The sequence below is a fragment of the Poecile atricapillus genome, chromosome 15 (assembly GCF_030490865.1).
Source record: "Poecile atricapillus isolate bPoeAtr1 chromosome 15, bPoeAtr1.hap1, whole genome shotgun sequence".
Taxonomy (NCBI): Eukaryota; Metazoa; Chordata; class Aves; order Passeriformes; family Paridae; genus Poecile; species Poecile atricapillus.
In genome coordinates, this window is record NC_081263.1 from 8,001,022 (window position 1) to 8,017,050 (window position 16,029).

General features: G+C 57.9%; 1 protein-coding gene across 1 annotated transcript; it reads left to right on the plus strand.

Moving 5' to 3' along the window:
* The first annotated feature begins 1,743 nt into the window (after positions 1–1,743).
* On the plus strand, positions 1,744–14,780 carry TGM2 (transglutaminase 2). The gene is made up of 13 exons (XM_058850935.1): positions 1,744–1,958; positions 4,274–4,453; positions 6,592–6,834; positions 7,923–8,041; positions 8,808–8,936; positions 9,380–9,560; positions 10,476–10,611; positions 10,719–10,822; positions 10,945–11,184; positions 11,336–11,608; positions 13,182–13,342; positions 13,562–13,698; positions 13,995–14,780. Exons 1-13 carry the CDS (start codon positions 1,949–1,951, stop codon positions 14,149–14,151), a joined length of 2,070 nt encoding a protein of 689 aa, XP_058706918.1. The 5' UTR covers positions 1,744–1,948; the 3' UTR covers positions 14,152–14,780.
* Positions 14,781–16,029: the final 1,249 nt, after the last annotated feature.

Consider the following 16,029-nt stretch of genomic DNA (forward strand, 5'->3'; position numbering starts at 1 on the left):
CTGTGGTGAGATGTCACTGCTGTGGTGAGGAGGGCCCTGCAGGCACCAGTTGGGCACTTGGCAAAGGTCCCCCACATCCCCTGCACATCCCCAGCCCATACAAATACATGATGGAGTAGTACATGATTTGTTTCTATTAAAACCAGCTGTCCCAAGCTTTCTCTCAGCAAGGATTTGCTGCTTCTCCTCCCACATCTCTCCCCACCTCCCTTAAGGAAGGTGATGGAGGATGAGACGCTCCCAGCCACGGCTGCATTGGGGGGCAGTGTGTCTGTAAAACCAGCCCTGTGCCCCAAGAGCAGGACACACATGGGGCTCCTGCTCTCTGCCCTTGGCATGCTTAGACCTTACCAACTCTGTCAGTACCAAAAATTCCTTTGCAGAGCTGGAGGAGGAGCCCAGCTCACTGCAGACCCTCCCAGGGCAGTGCCCTGATGTGCCTGAGCAGGGCAGCTGGGGGCCCCTGACCAGGACCTCTGATCCAGCTGCTCCACACACCAGGACAGTGGGGCACACCAGGACAGTGGGGCTTTGCCAGGGCACAGGGGTGACCCTGAGTGCAGCAGGTGATGGATCCCAACAATCTTACACAAGGTCCCACAAAACCCCTTGGAGTGATGCACCAGTCACCAGACCTGGGAGGGGTAGGGGCTGAGGGGTTTTGGGGGAGCAGGAGGGGACCTGTCAGGCTGAGGAGGGTTCCCAGTGCCCAGGCTGCAGCATCCTGCATCCATCCAAGGGCCAGATGAGGAGGGTCAATTCAGGGCTCCACCAGGAACACCTCCCCATCCTGGGTCCTGGTCCTGGGCAGCTTAACTCAGATGAAGAAAAACCAGTAACTGAACAAAGTTATTCCAGAAACTTCTCAAGACTTTGTTTATAACAAGCCTTGCTATTGTTAAGGTACCGATGCACTCCCAAACCCCAAGAGCACATGAAGATGTGGGGTTTCAGCCCTCTGTCCCTGACAGGTGGTCTCTAGGGTGTCAGGTAACCCTTAGGACACACAGGGAGGGCCAGGAGAGGCCAGGCAGACCCAGGTGGTACCAATGGCAAGACCCCAAGGCAGGAGAGGGATGGCCAGTGTGTGGGGCAGGGATTCCTAGGAAATGTGGTGGTCACTCTTATGTGCACACTACCATGTCCCAGAGCAATTCCGACACAGAGCTGATTCCAGCACATCTGCTGTCCAGCAGCAAAGTTTTCAGCATATTTTCCCTCTGGACTCCATCTCAGGGATGCAGCTACGGGAAGGGGATGAAATTCCCGAAAAGCGCATCCCACCAGGACTGGCCAGGATGGGGACGCAGCCAGAGGAAGGGAGAGAACTTTATAAGGAGAAAAGAGTCTCGAGTCCTGGCACGTCGCTGGAAGCCGCGCAGCCCCTCTCCGCCCCCTTGTTCTCCCCTCCTCTTGATCGGCAGCGGGGCCATCTCCTACCCGTGGGCTGCGGGGTCCCGGGAGACTCCGGTGGGGCCAACGCGGGGAGATCCGGGGCCTGCTGCTTTCCCTTTTATTTTTTTTCTTTTTTTGTTTTGGTTTTGGTTTTGTTTTGTTTTGTTTTGTTTTGTTGCTTTTGGTTTTTGGTTTTGTTGGGTTTTTTTTGTTTTTTTTTTTTTTTGGTGGGTGGTTATTTTCAATAGGTGGGACCTAAAACCATCCGTTTCCTGGAAACTTTGTTTTCCCTTTCTTCTCTCCGCCGGCCCAGCCGCGGGGGGCGGGGGGTGCGCGGGGGGCGGGCGGGATAAATGGGACGGGCGGTGGGGCCGGAGAGCGGGTGGTGAGGGGCAGCTTCCCCGGCATCCGGACCGCGACAAGGAGCGATATCGGCACCGCCAGCGGGAGCGGGACAGGTACCGGGACGCGCACCGGCGGCAGCACCGGCGGCAGCGGGACAGGTACCGGGACGCGCACCGGCAGCAGCACCCGCAGCGCCCAGCGCAGCACCATGGCCGAAGGTAGGAGCACGGAGAGAACCCCGCAGGTGCCGGGCTCGGTCCGGCCGTGGGAAGCCCCGAGCGGCCGCACCCCCGCCCCGGTGCCTCCGCTCCGCTCTCTGCTCGCCTGGGCTGGAGCCGGCCCCTGACCCCCAGCCGAAATCAAGGGCGATGGCAGCGGGAAGGACTAACGCGGGACGGCGGTAACAGCCTAGCAGGCTCCGTGCGGGGAACACGCCGGTCTGGGAAAGTCTGGAGGCTCTTCCCTCCCTCCCTCCCTCCCGACTCTGCTCCGGCCCGGGTGTCGCTAGTACCGTAGAATGAAGTTTGGTGCTATTTAAAGCTTTCCCGGTAGAGGAGGGTGGACAGCTGGGCCGGGAGCCTGTGCCCACGTCCTGACAGGGTGATGGGACTTCAGGAGGCTTAGGCAGAAAAAGAGTTTCTGGGCTTCGGGAATGCTGCATGCTTGGCTCTTCAGGGTGGAGACACCCCCCACCTCCCACACAGCTGCCCCCAAAGTCCCTGGAAACGGGTCTGTGTGATTCCCACGGGCACACAGCCCTCTGGGTGAGACGGCATCGCTGCTCTGCTGTGCCAGTGCCGCAGGCTGTCCTGGCTCCCAGCACTGCTGTAGCAATACCAACACAGGTCTCTCGGGTCACACACTCACACAGACACATAGCTGAGTCACAGAATTAACTAGGTTGGAAAAGACCTTTGAGAGCATCAAGTTCAACCTATGACCTAAGACCACCTTATCTACTAGACCCTGGCACTAAGTGCCACATCCAATCTTTTTTTAAACACCTCCAGGGAGAGTGGCTCCACCATCTCCCTGGGCAGCCCATTCTAAAGCCCAATCACTCTTTCTGTGAAGAATTTTTTCCTAATGTCCAGCCTAAGTTTCCCCTAGCACAGCTTAACACTGCTACCACTTGCAGCACCGCAGCCCTCTTCCCACCCGTCTCTTAGCACCCACTGGTTTGGATAGAGACACCTGTGCTTTGCTGAGGATGAGAACCCCAGGGAGACTGGAACAAGGAGGAACCCTGATCCTGTCCTCTGAACAGGATCCTGTTCTCTCTCTTTCTATTGTTGCCAAGTTTGGCTCCATGTCAGCTGTGAGATTCCACTTGTACAGTCAGTGTTCCATAGCACAGGGCTGTGCTGCTCACAGAAGGGGAAGCAGGGAGGGAAAGGGCTTGTCTGTGCTCTGTCTCAATTTCTCAGTTCCCATGGACTGGCTGTGGGGACCTGCCCTTAGTTATGGACCTTAGTTCAAGCAGCTCTCACATCGTGGTGGGGACAGTGACACTGCCCTCCACTGAGCCCATACTGCAGAGCCACCTTGTCCAGAGAGCCAGGAGCAGTGTTTGCATTTAGCTCTGGGAACAGTGAGCTCCTGGGCTGCTGTTTCCATTTGGTACTGGTCCAAGGAGGGCTTGGTGACCACCAGAGCTGGTTCTGGGAAGGGCATGGCCAAGGAAAGCCATGGCTTGGGGCAGATCTACCCAGTCCCTTGCTGGCACTGAGCTTGCTGTGTGCTCTCCTGCACAGAATGCTTTTGCTTATTCTGGTGATTAATACGTCACTGCAGAGCAGTCAGGGACCAGTGGCCTCAAGTGATGATGAGCGATGTCTCATCGCTCCAGCACAGTGCCCAGGGTGGCAGGGATGTGGTTGCTGGCACACAGCCCTGCCTGGGCTGCAAGCAGAGCAGAACAGCCTGCATGTGTCTGGGGCATCAGACACCCTCTGCCACCAAATTTACGCTTGCTCTCACCAATTTGTCAGTAGCCACAGCATAATGAAGCTGCTGGAGGCCCGGCTGAGGCACAGGAACATCCTGGACATTGCTGGGCTCACTCAGCAGCACATGCTGGGGGTGGGGGCACACTGACAGCAGCCCCCGTGGAAGGTCCCCTGAGAGCAGAGCCGAGGTCTGGGCTTTGCTCCAGTGCCAGGTGCTGTGAGACAGGCCTGGCACAGCTCTGGCAGCACATATGATACCACGGAGGCAGCTCCACGGCACAGCATAGAGCTGGATCAGGAGGGCAAAAACTCGCTGTGAGCTTGACTGCCAAAGCTATGCCCCTCTCACAGCACACAGTGGGAGCCCTCAGAGTGCTCCTGGAAGGATGCTCAGAGTCTGGCACGGTCACTGTGCCCTCCTGGAGAGATGCTCTGCCCAGCACATCTGGGAGCACTGGGCAGTGTGGGTGGGGGAGGCTCAGACCCCTCACCAAGGTCCCAACCCAGGGCTTGGGATGGGTTACAGCCACCCCTCCTTCCTGAGCCTCGGGGTCCCAGAGCTGTACCTGCCACTGCCTTTGCAGATCTGGTGCTGGAGACGTGGGACCTGGAGTGTGGCCGCAATGGGCAGGAGCACCGCACGGCGGACATGGGCTGTGAGCAGCTGGTGGTGCGCCGGGGACAGCCCTTCACCATCACCCTGCACTTCTCGGGCCGCGGCTACGAGGAGGGCGTGGATAAACTCTCCTTCAACGTGGAGACGGGTGAGTGTCGCTGCTTTTGTGTCTTGAGAGAGGGCTATGGAGGTGTCACCACCCTCTGCCCCTGCTCAGGGGCTCACCTGTGCTCCCAGGGGGGCTGTGCCACGGCACCTGCCCCATGTCACACAGCCCTTGTTCCGCACCTGGCAGAGGCTTTTATATCACAACAAGAAAAAACAGTAGGAACTCAATGAAAGCAGAAGAGAAGAGATAAAGAAATAAAACCAAAAGTCACCAGCATTATCACCTGCTCCCCCTCATCTTCCTTCCAGGGCTGAGCCAGACTAAGGGCATGCCGGAGCTGCCAGCTCACCAGCAAGTACCTTGGCTGTGGCCAGGATCTTGCCCAACCCTCCTGCCCCTCTGAGAAACACCAGCACAGTGAAATTTTCAGCCAGAGGTATCACAGCATTTCTGCTGATGGGCTTTACACCAGCCCTGCTGCCTCTCAGACATCCCTGGAGTGGGGTTTGCTCAGGAAACCCAAACACTGGAGAAAGGAAATGCTCCCACAGAGCCCCCCCAGCACAGCCCCTCGGGCCGGGCCAGGGCTGGGCTGCTGCTCTCACAACCAGGGCTGGGAGCAGCCGCCAGGCAGGGGCTCGGCCCCGCCAGCTCACAGCAAAGGGAGAGGAAACTATTTCTCAGGCAGGAGTTATTTTGGGGCTGAAGCACCATGCTGAGTCAACCCGGCCAGAATTCAAAGTAAAACTGCACCCAAGTTTCCTCGCAGAGTAAAAATCTCCTTTTTCCATCCCAAAAGCTCTGGTGACAAAACAAAACCCAGCACGTCCCAGCTTCACCCTAAACCAGCAGCTCCCTCGGTGCCCTAGCAGCCGCATGGGCTTTCCTGGCCAGGAAAGTCCCGGGCTGGTTTTGCAGGGGAAGTAGCCACAGGCACAGCCTCCCAGGCCAAGGGACAGGCTGGCAGAGGCTCCTCTGAGCTGCAGCCCAGCCCCAGCGTTGCAGAAAGAGGGCAAAGGTGCTCTGGTGCAGAAACACGTGGCAGTGCCACCCCACCAGCAGCGGCCCCAGCACATTCCTCACTGGGGCCGGACCTGCCAAGGCAAGGACTGCCAGACCTGTCCCTCCGTCTTGGGGTGGAAGGACACCGAGGTCATGTGCCGCCTCCCACAAGAAAGAGGGAAGGAAGAATAGAGTGAAAATAGAGCTGTGTTTTTTCAGTAGCCGTGTTGTCAGAGCCCCGGTCGGGTGCCGGAGTCCAGGGGGATGTTGTGGGCTGTGGAGGCAGGAGGAGGAGGAGGAGGAGGAGGAGGCAGGCTCTCGTGTCTGCCCAGCCTACAGCATCGCCGGGCTGGCTCTTGCCCAAGGGACACGGTGAACTCAGCCCAGCCTCCCCGAGAGGAGAAACTGTGTCACTTCCATGAGTTCACGAGTATTTTTGGTGACTGGCCTGTGGGCGAGGGCTGGCGGGGGACCAGCCGGGGCTGTGCTCCGGCGGGGAGAGGGGACAGCAGTGGCACCACTGCCTCGGGTGCCGGCCAGGCACTGCACGGCCAGGGAGCCGCGGGGCCGGGCTGGGCGTCACCGCTCCGGGAGCCGCTCTGGAGCTGGCTCGGTGCAGGTGGCTTGGCCGTGGCTGCGGCTTGCAGGGGCCAGCAAGGATCACACTGTCCCAGGCTCGGCGCTTTGGCCACTGAGGTCATCCCTAACCCTGGGGTGGGTGTTTGCAGCAGCGCCTGAGGCTGCACACACGGACTGAGGCACCCGGTGATGGGTCTGGGGCTCATGGCCGGGCTCTGCCAGCCCCCTTGCCGTGGGTGCAGGGACTCAGCAGCGCTGCTCGGAGGAGAGGTAAGAGCAGATGAATCTGAGAACAGAGACCTGGCCCCGGATGAGCACCAGGCAAGCACCCCTGTGCTCTGCTGGTCCCCCACAGGGTGAGCCTGTCCCTTCCCAAGCAGTGAGAGACGTGCCTGAGCTCCTCTCAGCTGGGCTACCCTGTGCCCTCAGTACCTGACAGCTACATGGTGAATGTTCCCAGCATGTGACAGCCAAGATCCGGGAAGCTGCCGCAGGGCAGGGGGGTTTGGAGCAGATCCCCTTGGTGCTGCCTCCATGGCCTGGGGCTCCCAGGGACTCTGGAGCTCTGGGAGAACTGACCTACCCCTTCTTTACAGGGCCTTGCCCCAGTGAGACATCAGGAACCAGCTCCCACTTTGTCCTGACTGACTGCCCAGAGGAATCGTGCTGGAGCGCCGTGATCCAGCAGCAGGACGGGGAGTCCCTGTCTGTCTCACTCTGCTCCCCGCCCAACGCTCGCATCGGCCGCTACAGCATGACCCTGGAGACCTGCACTGACTACCAGGGCTCCAGCTACCAAATCGGGGACTTCGTCCTGCTCTTCAACCCCTGGCACCCAGGTGAGGCTTTCACCTCTCTGAGTCCAGGGATTCCAAGGCTCAGGCAAACACAAGATGCTCCCCAGGACCTCCCCCACAGGTCTCATCCCAGTGCAGATCCCAGGTGTCCCAAGCCCTGGTCTGAACTCAGGTTTAAGCAGAAAGCCTCACTTCGCTTCCATCTCTGCATAATCCCTGCAGTAGGTCAGGGCCAAGAGCACCATCCCTGCCCTACAACACACACAGCCCCTTTGCCACCACCCCAAACACCCAATGGCCTGTCCAGGCTGTGCCCATGGGAGCTCACCACTGTGGTGCTGGTGTGAAGCCCTGGGCAGTCCCTGGCACCAGCTCCTGGCCAGGCAGGAGACAGGGGGAAAGCCTCTAAATGTCCCTAATTGCCTCCAGTTGTCCCTAATTGCCCCCACCAGGCCCATTCTCACCCATCCTCACCCAGGCACCCAGCTGTGGACTCAGTGACATGGACATCACTGTCCTGGTGAAATTTAGGCAGCCAGACCCAGGGGGGAGGCTCGATTCAGTGCTGTAAGGTTCAACAGCCCTGGAATTTTCGTCTCTCCATGTCCTTTCCCTGCTCCTGGACCAGCTGGTTTCCGGGATCTCAAGCATCCCACGCTGGATCTGTAGAGATAAGAGGCCATAGGAAGCTCTGCTCAACCATGGCTGTGCTGAGCACTGGGGGTGGACGTGTGGGGTTTCCTTCTGCAAACATTTCCAGTAAATGTTGATTTCAACACCAGTAGTTGCTGTGAGTGAAATGGCTTTGGCTGTGCTGAGCCAGCACACCCACTCCCACTGCTCACTGCACCCCCAGGGAGGTCTCCCCTCCTGAGAAGAGATCCATCTCCATTAAATGAAAGAGAGGAAAGAGAAAGACATGAGAAAGAATGAAAAGCAAACCGCAAACCCGCTGAAATTTTCCCATCAGTTTAAATCAACCTGGACTGAAATTCCCAAGCAGCTGTTTAAGGCATGAGCAGTCCCAGCCCCTGGTGCCTCATTTCCCAGTGGATCCATCCACAGGGAGGGGGTCAGGAAGCTGGTTGTGCAGGGCAGAGCCCTGTCCCCATCACTTGTTGTCCCCACAGAGGACACGGTTTTCTTGCGTGATGAGAATGAGCGACATGAGTATGTCCTGTCCCAGCACGGGCTTATCTACCAGGGCAGCTGCGATTACATCTTCTCCATCCCTTGGAACTTTGGCCAGGTGAGTGGGCAAGGACCCTTGGGACCCCTGGCTGACCCAGGCTGTGTAGTTGTGGTGCTGCAGGACACAGGGACTGGTGCCATGTGTGTGCCCCTCACAAACATGCACCCCAGTGCTGTCAGCACCTTGGAGTTCAGCCATGGGTCAAAGAAACCGGAATCTCGTTTCCAAGAGGGAATGCGCTGACTTCAAAGCACGGCAAAGCAAGGGGAGCGTTCCTCCATGGCTCCTGGGGGCCCCATGGCCATGTGTCCCTAATCTGGGTGGCCCTGCTGTGCCAGGAGCCTGATAACACATTCCTGGGCACTGTGCCAGGGGTGCCGATAAGGCAGTGCTCACACCCGAGCTGCACCCCCGGGGCACAGGGTTCAGCTGTGCTCCCTGAGCAAAGGGCTGGGGGCCCACAGCAGTGGGGGTGCCCATGACCTCCACAGGATCCGCGCCTCAATTCAAGGAAGGGCTGTGACTCAGCCGTGATGGGAAGTACATTTTCCCAGAGGTCTGGTCCATGCCCTGACCCCTGTGTGGTGGCAGGAAACCAGACCCAGCCTTAGTACAAAGGCAAGAGGTCACCCACATACTTCACAGGCTGAGTGGGGACAGTGGGGATGTCACTCAGCGGATGCTGGCCAGGGAGGGGACCCTGAGGAGGTGTGACCCCCTGTACCCAGCAGTTCTGCTGGCAGGGGCATCACAGCGAGCCAGAGAGGGAGGGCAGAGCCCCTGTGGGGACCTCACACAACATTTTCTCCTTGCTCTCTGCCAGTTTGAGGATGACATCTTGGCCATCTGCCTCAACATGCTGGACATAAACCCCAAACACCTGCGGGATCAGAACCGGGATTGCTCCCGCCGCAATGACCCCGTGTACATTGGCAGGGTGGTGAGCGCCATGGTGAGTGCAGCAGGGTGTCCCCAGCACCCCACATTCCCTGGGGTGCAAACACCCCCCAGCTACAGATGTGGCAGGCAACATCTGCCACCCCCCTCCAGTTACACCATTGTCCTTCTCTGGGGTGTTTGCTCTCTGTCCTCCATCCTTTCCCTGTTACTGCTCCTGTATGTACAAGAGCTTTTTTAGAGGAAACAAATAGCAGGGATGGGCATAGACCATTCCAGGAGCAGCTTTGGGATAATCACTCCCAAATTCCCAGGCAGGAGGATGTGTTTCTAAAATTCATCCCTAATTAGCACCATGTCCACCCGCATCCCAGTGAGCTCTTGCATGGATGCAGAGTATTTATGTGGGTGACAGCTCATGTGAATGGGGCAAAGACTCTTTCCCTCCCTCCCCAGCCTGTTCCTGCCCCTCCATCCTTCCCTTTTCTCCTGCCACAGGTAAACTGTAATGATGAGGACCGAGGGGTGCTGTTTGGGCGGTGGGATGACCGCTACGAGGATGGGATGAGCCCCATGGCCTGGATTGGGAGTGTGGATATTCTCAAGAGGTGGAAGAAGTTTGGGTGCCAGCCAGTCAAGTACGGCCAGTGCTGGGTCTTTGCTGCTGTAGCTTGCACTGGTGAGAGCAGATGCCTTTGGTCTCCCCATGTCCCCCCACCTCCCACCCTGGCCCCCACCCTCCATCCACTCCCAGTGCTGCACCCAAAGGGAAGAGCTGCAATCAGCCTGCAAGGATTCCTTTGCAATTAGCTTTCTATTACTCTAGTTTGTCAGGAAATAGAGGGAAAAAATTATAGAAAAGGGCTCTGGTTTTTCAATCAGCACTGCCTTCACGGTCAGGCAGTGAGGGAGGAACTGAGGCAGGCTGGAATGAGGGAAGTGGCTTTAAGGCCAAGTTTGCAATAAAGTCACGAATCCACTAAGATCAAAATAATGTCGTGGCCACCAGGGCAATCAGACTGGGAAAAAAAAAGAGAACAATTCCAGACTTACTGCTGCTGGGAAACATTCACATATGCTCATGCAGCTTCGCCCCGAGAACAACGCTGCCTGTGAGAGCATTGATGTGTCACAGACAGACAAGACCCTTTTTAGAGGAGAGAAATAGCAGAAAACTAAAGTGGATTTTCAGCGACTTGCAGAGGTTTATAGCCTTCCTTTGAAGCACTGTAACTACCTCCCTGCTCCCCGGGGAGCTCCCTGTACGGTAAAAGACAGCTGGGAGATGAAATCCGGGGTTCAGCACGGCTGCCCACACTCTACCTCCAAAGCTCTCACAGATGCTTTTTGTGCCTTTTTTTGCTGCGATATCAAACCTGTCAGGCTGTCAGAGCCAGGTGCCACCCAGCTTGCCTGTGCGCCGTGGCTGCTCCTGGGGATCAGTCCCCAGGCACCCCTTTCACAGGCAAAGGGAAAGGCAGGAGCTGTTCAAACCTGGAGCTCCATGGGACAGGAGCTGTGCGCCCCTGGGGCTCTGTGGGATGGGAGCAGTGCAAACCTGGGCCCCCATCTCACCCTGCCCTGCTCCCCGCAGTCATGCGGTGCCTGGGAATCCCCAGCCGGGTTGTGACCAACTACAACTCAGCCCACGACACAAACGCCAACCTGACCATTGACCGCTACATCAACGAGAAGGGGGAGCAGGAGAGGTACTCCTGGGACAAGATCTGGTGAGCAGGACCTGGCCTGCCCAGCCCTGGGCTGCTTCTGCCCCTTCCCCAGAGCCTGGCAGGTGCTGGGGGAGGCTCAGACTTCTACATGCTGGTTTCCCTTGCAGGAACTTCCACTGCTGGGTGGAGTCGTGGATGGCCCGCCCAGACCTGGCAGCTGGCTATGATGGGTGGCAGGTGCTGGACCCCACGCCTCAGGAGAAGAGCGAAGGTACAACGTGCTCCACATGGAAGCTCCATTCACCTCACACCCTGACACGGCTGGGTCGCCCCACCACAGCCACCCCTCGTGGCTGAACCCTGGAGTGGTGACAGTGGCTCTACTCCGTGCAGGAGTTTACTGCTGCGGGCCAGCCCCCGTCAAAGCCATCAAAGAGGGCGACATGCTGCTCAAGTACGACATCCCCTTCATCTTCGCGGAGGTGAACGCCGACGTGGTGTACTGGGTGGTGCAGGGCGACGGGATGCAGAAGCAGAGCATCCGATCCTCAGATGTGGGGAAGAACATCAGCACCAAGAGCGTAGGCAGGGACAGCCGGGAGGACATCACCCACAACTACAAATACCCGGAGGGTATGGGGCGTTTCAGGGGCAGAGATGTCCAGGGATGGATGTTGCTGCTGGGAAACAACTGCAGCAGGAGGGCTCCAGGGCTCAGGGCAGAACCGCCCAGACCAGGCCCTCCCCCCGCTCCAGGGAATCACAGGAATTTTGTGCACCACAGGGTCTGAGGAGGAGAGGGCAGTGTTTGAGAAGGCAGAGCATCAGAAGAAGTCCATCGGGGAGGAGGATGAGGGGCTGCATCTCAGGATCAAGGTGTCAGAGGGTGCAAACAAGGGCAGTGACTTCGATGTCTTTGCCGTCGTCAACAACAACACAGACGAGGAGCGTGTCTGCAGGGTGACGCTGTGTGCCCGTGTCACCAGCCACAACGGCACCCTCGGGCCCCAGTGTGGCCTCATGGACCCGGTGGACATCAGCATTGAGCCCAGGGCAGGTAAGAGACCCAGTGATGGTGGAGGAGATGCTTCACCAGGGCTGGGGTCAGGTCAGCCTGTGTGCAGCTGCTCGGTAAACAATGCCACTTTGGGCCATCCTCCTTACTTAACTACCACTGTGGGTTTTCAGTCTTTGTGAGAGGATGAGGAAATTGCTCAGGCAGAGGCTAGAAATGCATTTGGAGCTGGACAAGCCACTGCTGCTGCAGCTGTTATACAAAGGGAGTGAGCTGGGTACACCCAGGTTGCCATCCCTAGGCGCCCCAGGCGCTCTGTGGCACTTCTCTGCATCCCTCCTGCTTTCCCTCGGTCTTTGGGCCAGGCTGGGCTCTCTGGTGGGATCTTCCCACACCAGGGAGAGTGGAACTGGCCCAGCTCAGCTCTGAGTGCATGGTCCCAGGCTGGAGAAAGTGAGAAGCACTGAGTTTCCTGGCCAGCAAGGCTGAAGCTCTCAGTGGCTCCTTGGGTGGGCTGCACAGCTCCTGATCCTCCCTCGCCCTTGCAACACGTGAACATCACCATCTGGTCGTTAAACACGAGTTTGGGTTTACGTGAGCTTGCAGAGACCCTTCAGGGTTTGGAAAGGCCACTCATCTGCTGTCCTGGAACAGCCAAATGTTTACTCTATGCCGAGCCCTGCTTCTCACCAGCCCTCTTGCAAACGCAGCGCTCGGCTCTCTGCCAGGTGTTCAGCTGCTTTACAGGAATGAGGAATGTGCTCGCTCTTGCCACCATGGAGGGGAGAGGGATGTGCCTCTGCTCATGCTGGTAGAAACACCAGCAGGTACTTGGAGCCTTTTGCAGGGCTAAATGGGGGAGTGGGGACATGAACTCACCCTGCTAGAGGAGCCCTGGGGCCTTTGGGGTACTTAACATTCCTGTGCAAAAGTTAATCCAACACCATTTTTTCTGAAACATTAGCTATGCGCTTCTGAAACTTCCACCCTCAGCTCCTGCCTCAGAATACAGACCCCAGGACTTCCCAGTCTGCATTCTTTAGGGCACCCCAGCACTTTGTGCCAGTGGGAGAAGCCAGGCTTGTTCCTCTCTCCACAGTCTCAGCTAATGCTACAGCACTTCAAATCTTGCCTCATGAATGTCAGGCTCCATTTCTCATGGTCACAGCCACTCTGGCCTCCTTGTTCCAGGCAGTTCTGCAGCTGCTTGGTTTCAGCCTCCTTCCCTGTCCTTCCCCCTGGACAGCCCCATTCCTGAAGGACTTTCAGATAAACAACGCTGAGGGCTGAGTGAGGGCAGCTGCCAGGGACCAGGCTGCCTCCCAGTGCCCACGTTGGCTGCCAAGGGCTGGCACTCCAGACTCCTGCTGCAGGCATGACCCTGGAGTCCTGCCCTAGGACATGGCTCCTTCCCATCCCCACACCCTGGACATCTCCTCTGGCACTCAGTATTGGAGCCCCAGCCCTGCAGGAACCCCAGATCCCCCGTCCTTGCACCTGGAGAAGCTCCTGGGGAGCCCAAACCATGCCAGCAGCAGCTGGGTGTCAGTGCAGGACTGTGGGTTCTGGGCTGGAGGTGTCATGGATGCTGAGCCCTCTCTGCTTCCCCTTCCAGAGAAGAGGGTGCCCCTGAGCATCCTGTACGAAGAGTACAGGGACAAACTGACCCAGGACAACCTCATCAAGGTGGTGGCTCTCCTGAAAGATCACCAGACTGGTGACATCATTGTTGCTGTCAGGGACGTTTATGTTGAGAATCCTCCGATCAAGATCAGGGTAAGGGTCCAGTGTCCCATCCCAGGCAGGTTTGAGGGGAGTGAGTTGCTGTGATCATCTGGGGGTTACCCCTGGGGCTTGGGCAGCAGGTTCTGCTTCACTGAGCAGGGCTGCATCCCCTGGAACCTGCATCCCTAAGGTTCTGCCTCTGCCCCAGGGCAGGGGGAGCACCAGACCTCCCATCAGTGGTGCCTGGGGTCCAATGTCTCCTACTTGCAGATTTTAGGAGAGCCAATGCAGAATCGGAAGCTGGTGGCAGAGATCAGCCTGGTGAACCCCCTCTCAGTGCCCCTGAACGGCTGCATGTTCGTGGTGGAGGGCACCGGCCTCACCGAGGGGCAGTTGCTCAAGGAGCTGTAAGAGCTTTTCCCCCTTCACCTGGCTGGGATGTTGGGAGGGGTGTGGGGGTGGATTTCTGTGTGTGGAGCCCCCAGGGAGGGCAGTCATGGGGCACAGCAGGAGCCAGATATGCTGGTCCCTGTGGACTCAGAGTATCCCTACCCTACACCTTGCTGGGGAAGGGGTTTGGCCACCCTACAGAGGTCTTTGCTTGCCCAAGTCCCAGCACTGTCCTGCGGCACCATGGTGACAAGGGAGGGTGACCAGGGGCTCTGGGGGTGACAGGCCACAGTAACTCCCTGCCCTCCCACAGTGAGGAGCCGGTGGAGCCTCAGGCAGAGGCCAAATTCCGGATGGACCTGATGCCGCGGCTGTCAGGGCTACAGAAGCTGATGGTGGACTTTGAGAGCGACCAGCTGACGGGGGTCAAGGGCTACCGCAACGTCATCATTGCACCCCAGCCCATGTGAACAGCTACCATGGCCCCCCAGCTGCAGAAACCCTGCCTCGCTGGCCCCCAACCCGCTTTAGCCCAAGGTGGTCCCAGAAGGGTGACAGCCAGAGCCCAGCCTGACCCCGACATGGCAGCAGTGATGCCACACTCCTCCTCGGGAGCACAGACAGGATAAAGGGGCTGGTGAGGTCTGGGGGCTGCTGTGGCAGCCGCTCACTTCACTGCTGTTCTCTCACCCTGTGGGGTGGAAACATCCCTGTCCTGCCTGTCCCCAGCACTGGGCACACCAGGACCCCTGTGCCAGCCCCCTCCTCTGTGCAGTGCTGGCAGCCCCGGCCCCCAAAACCCATTTCTATAGAGGCAGCAGCAGAATGACCCCTCCAGCCCCTGCTGTCACCATCCTCTGACTGCAGCTCCATAGAGAGAGATTTTATACTGTGAGCACAAAGCTGTCTATGCACCATATACCTATAAAACAAATCTATAAATACATATTGCAAATAACCTGCTTGGGTACAGCCAGGCATTAGCTTTGATAACCATCCTGGCACTGCAGACACTGCAGGGAGGGATGGGACCTTACCTTGATATAAATCAACTATGCAAACACTGAATAAAAACTTTATTTTTCACTTTAAAAGCCTGACCTGGCTCTTCTTGCCCTTCCTCTCCTCACAGCAGGACCCAGCAACTCCTTGCCCAGCATCCATGTGGGTGGGGGGCGAGTTCTCCCAGCCCAGCACTCAGGTGGGGAGTCATTGCCATGGCTGGCACTGCAGCCACACTGGCCTCATATTGGCCACCCCCTCTGCCCCAAATCAGCCTGGTCTGGTGTTCTCAGGGTGCTCTACACCCAAGACACCTTCTGAGGTCATTTCTGCCCTATCAGGAATGGTTCCATACTGTGCTCAGAGAACTGGAGAGAGAACAGTAATCAAGGTAATCAAAGCCACCCAGGCTCTGGGCAGGGCTGTCCCCCCAGGCTGGAGCACATGAAGGGCAACTGGATCCTGCACAGGGATGCAGGAGGAGAGTGGGGATTTGTCTCACACCTGGAACCAGGATCAAGGCTCTGCTAAGGATAAACACTTTCCATGCCAGAATGGCCCTCCCACATGCTCCCCACAAACAGTGTGGGAGCCTCCCTGCTCTGATAAACAAACACCACAAAAACCATTAGAGAGCTGGTGGTGTCTGACTGAGGGTCCCACAGTCAGCACAGCCCCAGCAGAGGGGACACACAGGCCAGTCAGTGGGACAGGAGAATCTCACTCACACTGGCTGGTCCCAGTCACCCTGACATTGTGGTGCCTCCCATGCCAGCCGTGATTCAGGCTGGATGGGCAGCTGGGAGTGTTTCCCATCAAGGACAGCCTGTTCTCCAGCTTCTCTTTGTGTTTATCTTTAAGATGAGGTAAAATCTCCATGTCCAGTGCTCCAGATACAGCTGCTGCTTCCCCATGCCAGGTTGGGGTTCATGGCCAGAACTCCCCAAACCCTGGCTCTGCTTCCCCCATGGGAGGCCAAGGACCCATCCCAGCTCCAGCCCCAGCTCCTGCTCCCAGCATGGAACTTGAGTGGACACAACACGTGCAGCAGCAGATTGTTTGGCCAATAAAGCCTTTCAAACTCCCCTAGGAAATCCACACAGTCCATCTCCCCTTATCCTTTGGAACTTTAAGCACCACACCTCCCTGTCCTGCTTTGCTCAAACACAACCCAAAAAGGCAGCTGGAGGCTGGGACCCCGGTGGGGTAGAGTGGGGACAGAGGTGGGGCCTGGCACAGGGGGATAAGGAGTTGCACAAGCAGCTCTCCCAAGGGACAGAGCACCCACACTGTGGCATAGGGATGGGACAAGAGCTCCAGGAGGGAGAGGGATGGGGGTTCTCACC

What these genes read in the sequence shown, in the direction of transcription:
- TGM2 (XM_058850935.1), top strand. An exon ending in CTCCTTCAACGTGGAGACGG is followed by an intron (nt 4,454 to 6,591) that starts GTGAGTGTCGCT and finishes CCTTCTTTACAG; the next exon opens with GGCCTTGCCCCAGTGAGACA. An exon ending in CAGCATTGAGCCCAGGGCAG is followed by an intron (nt 11,609 to 13,181) that starts GTAAGAGACCCA and finishes TTCCCCTTCCAG; the next exon opens with AGAAGAGGGTGCCCCTGAGC.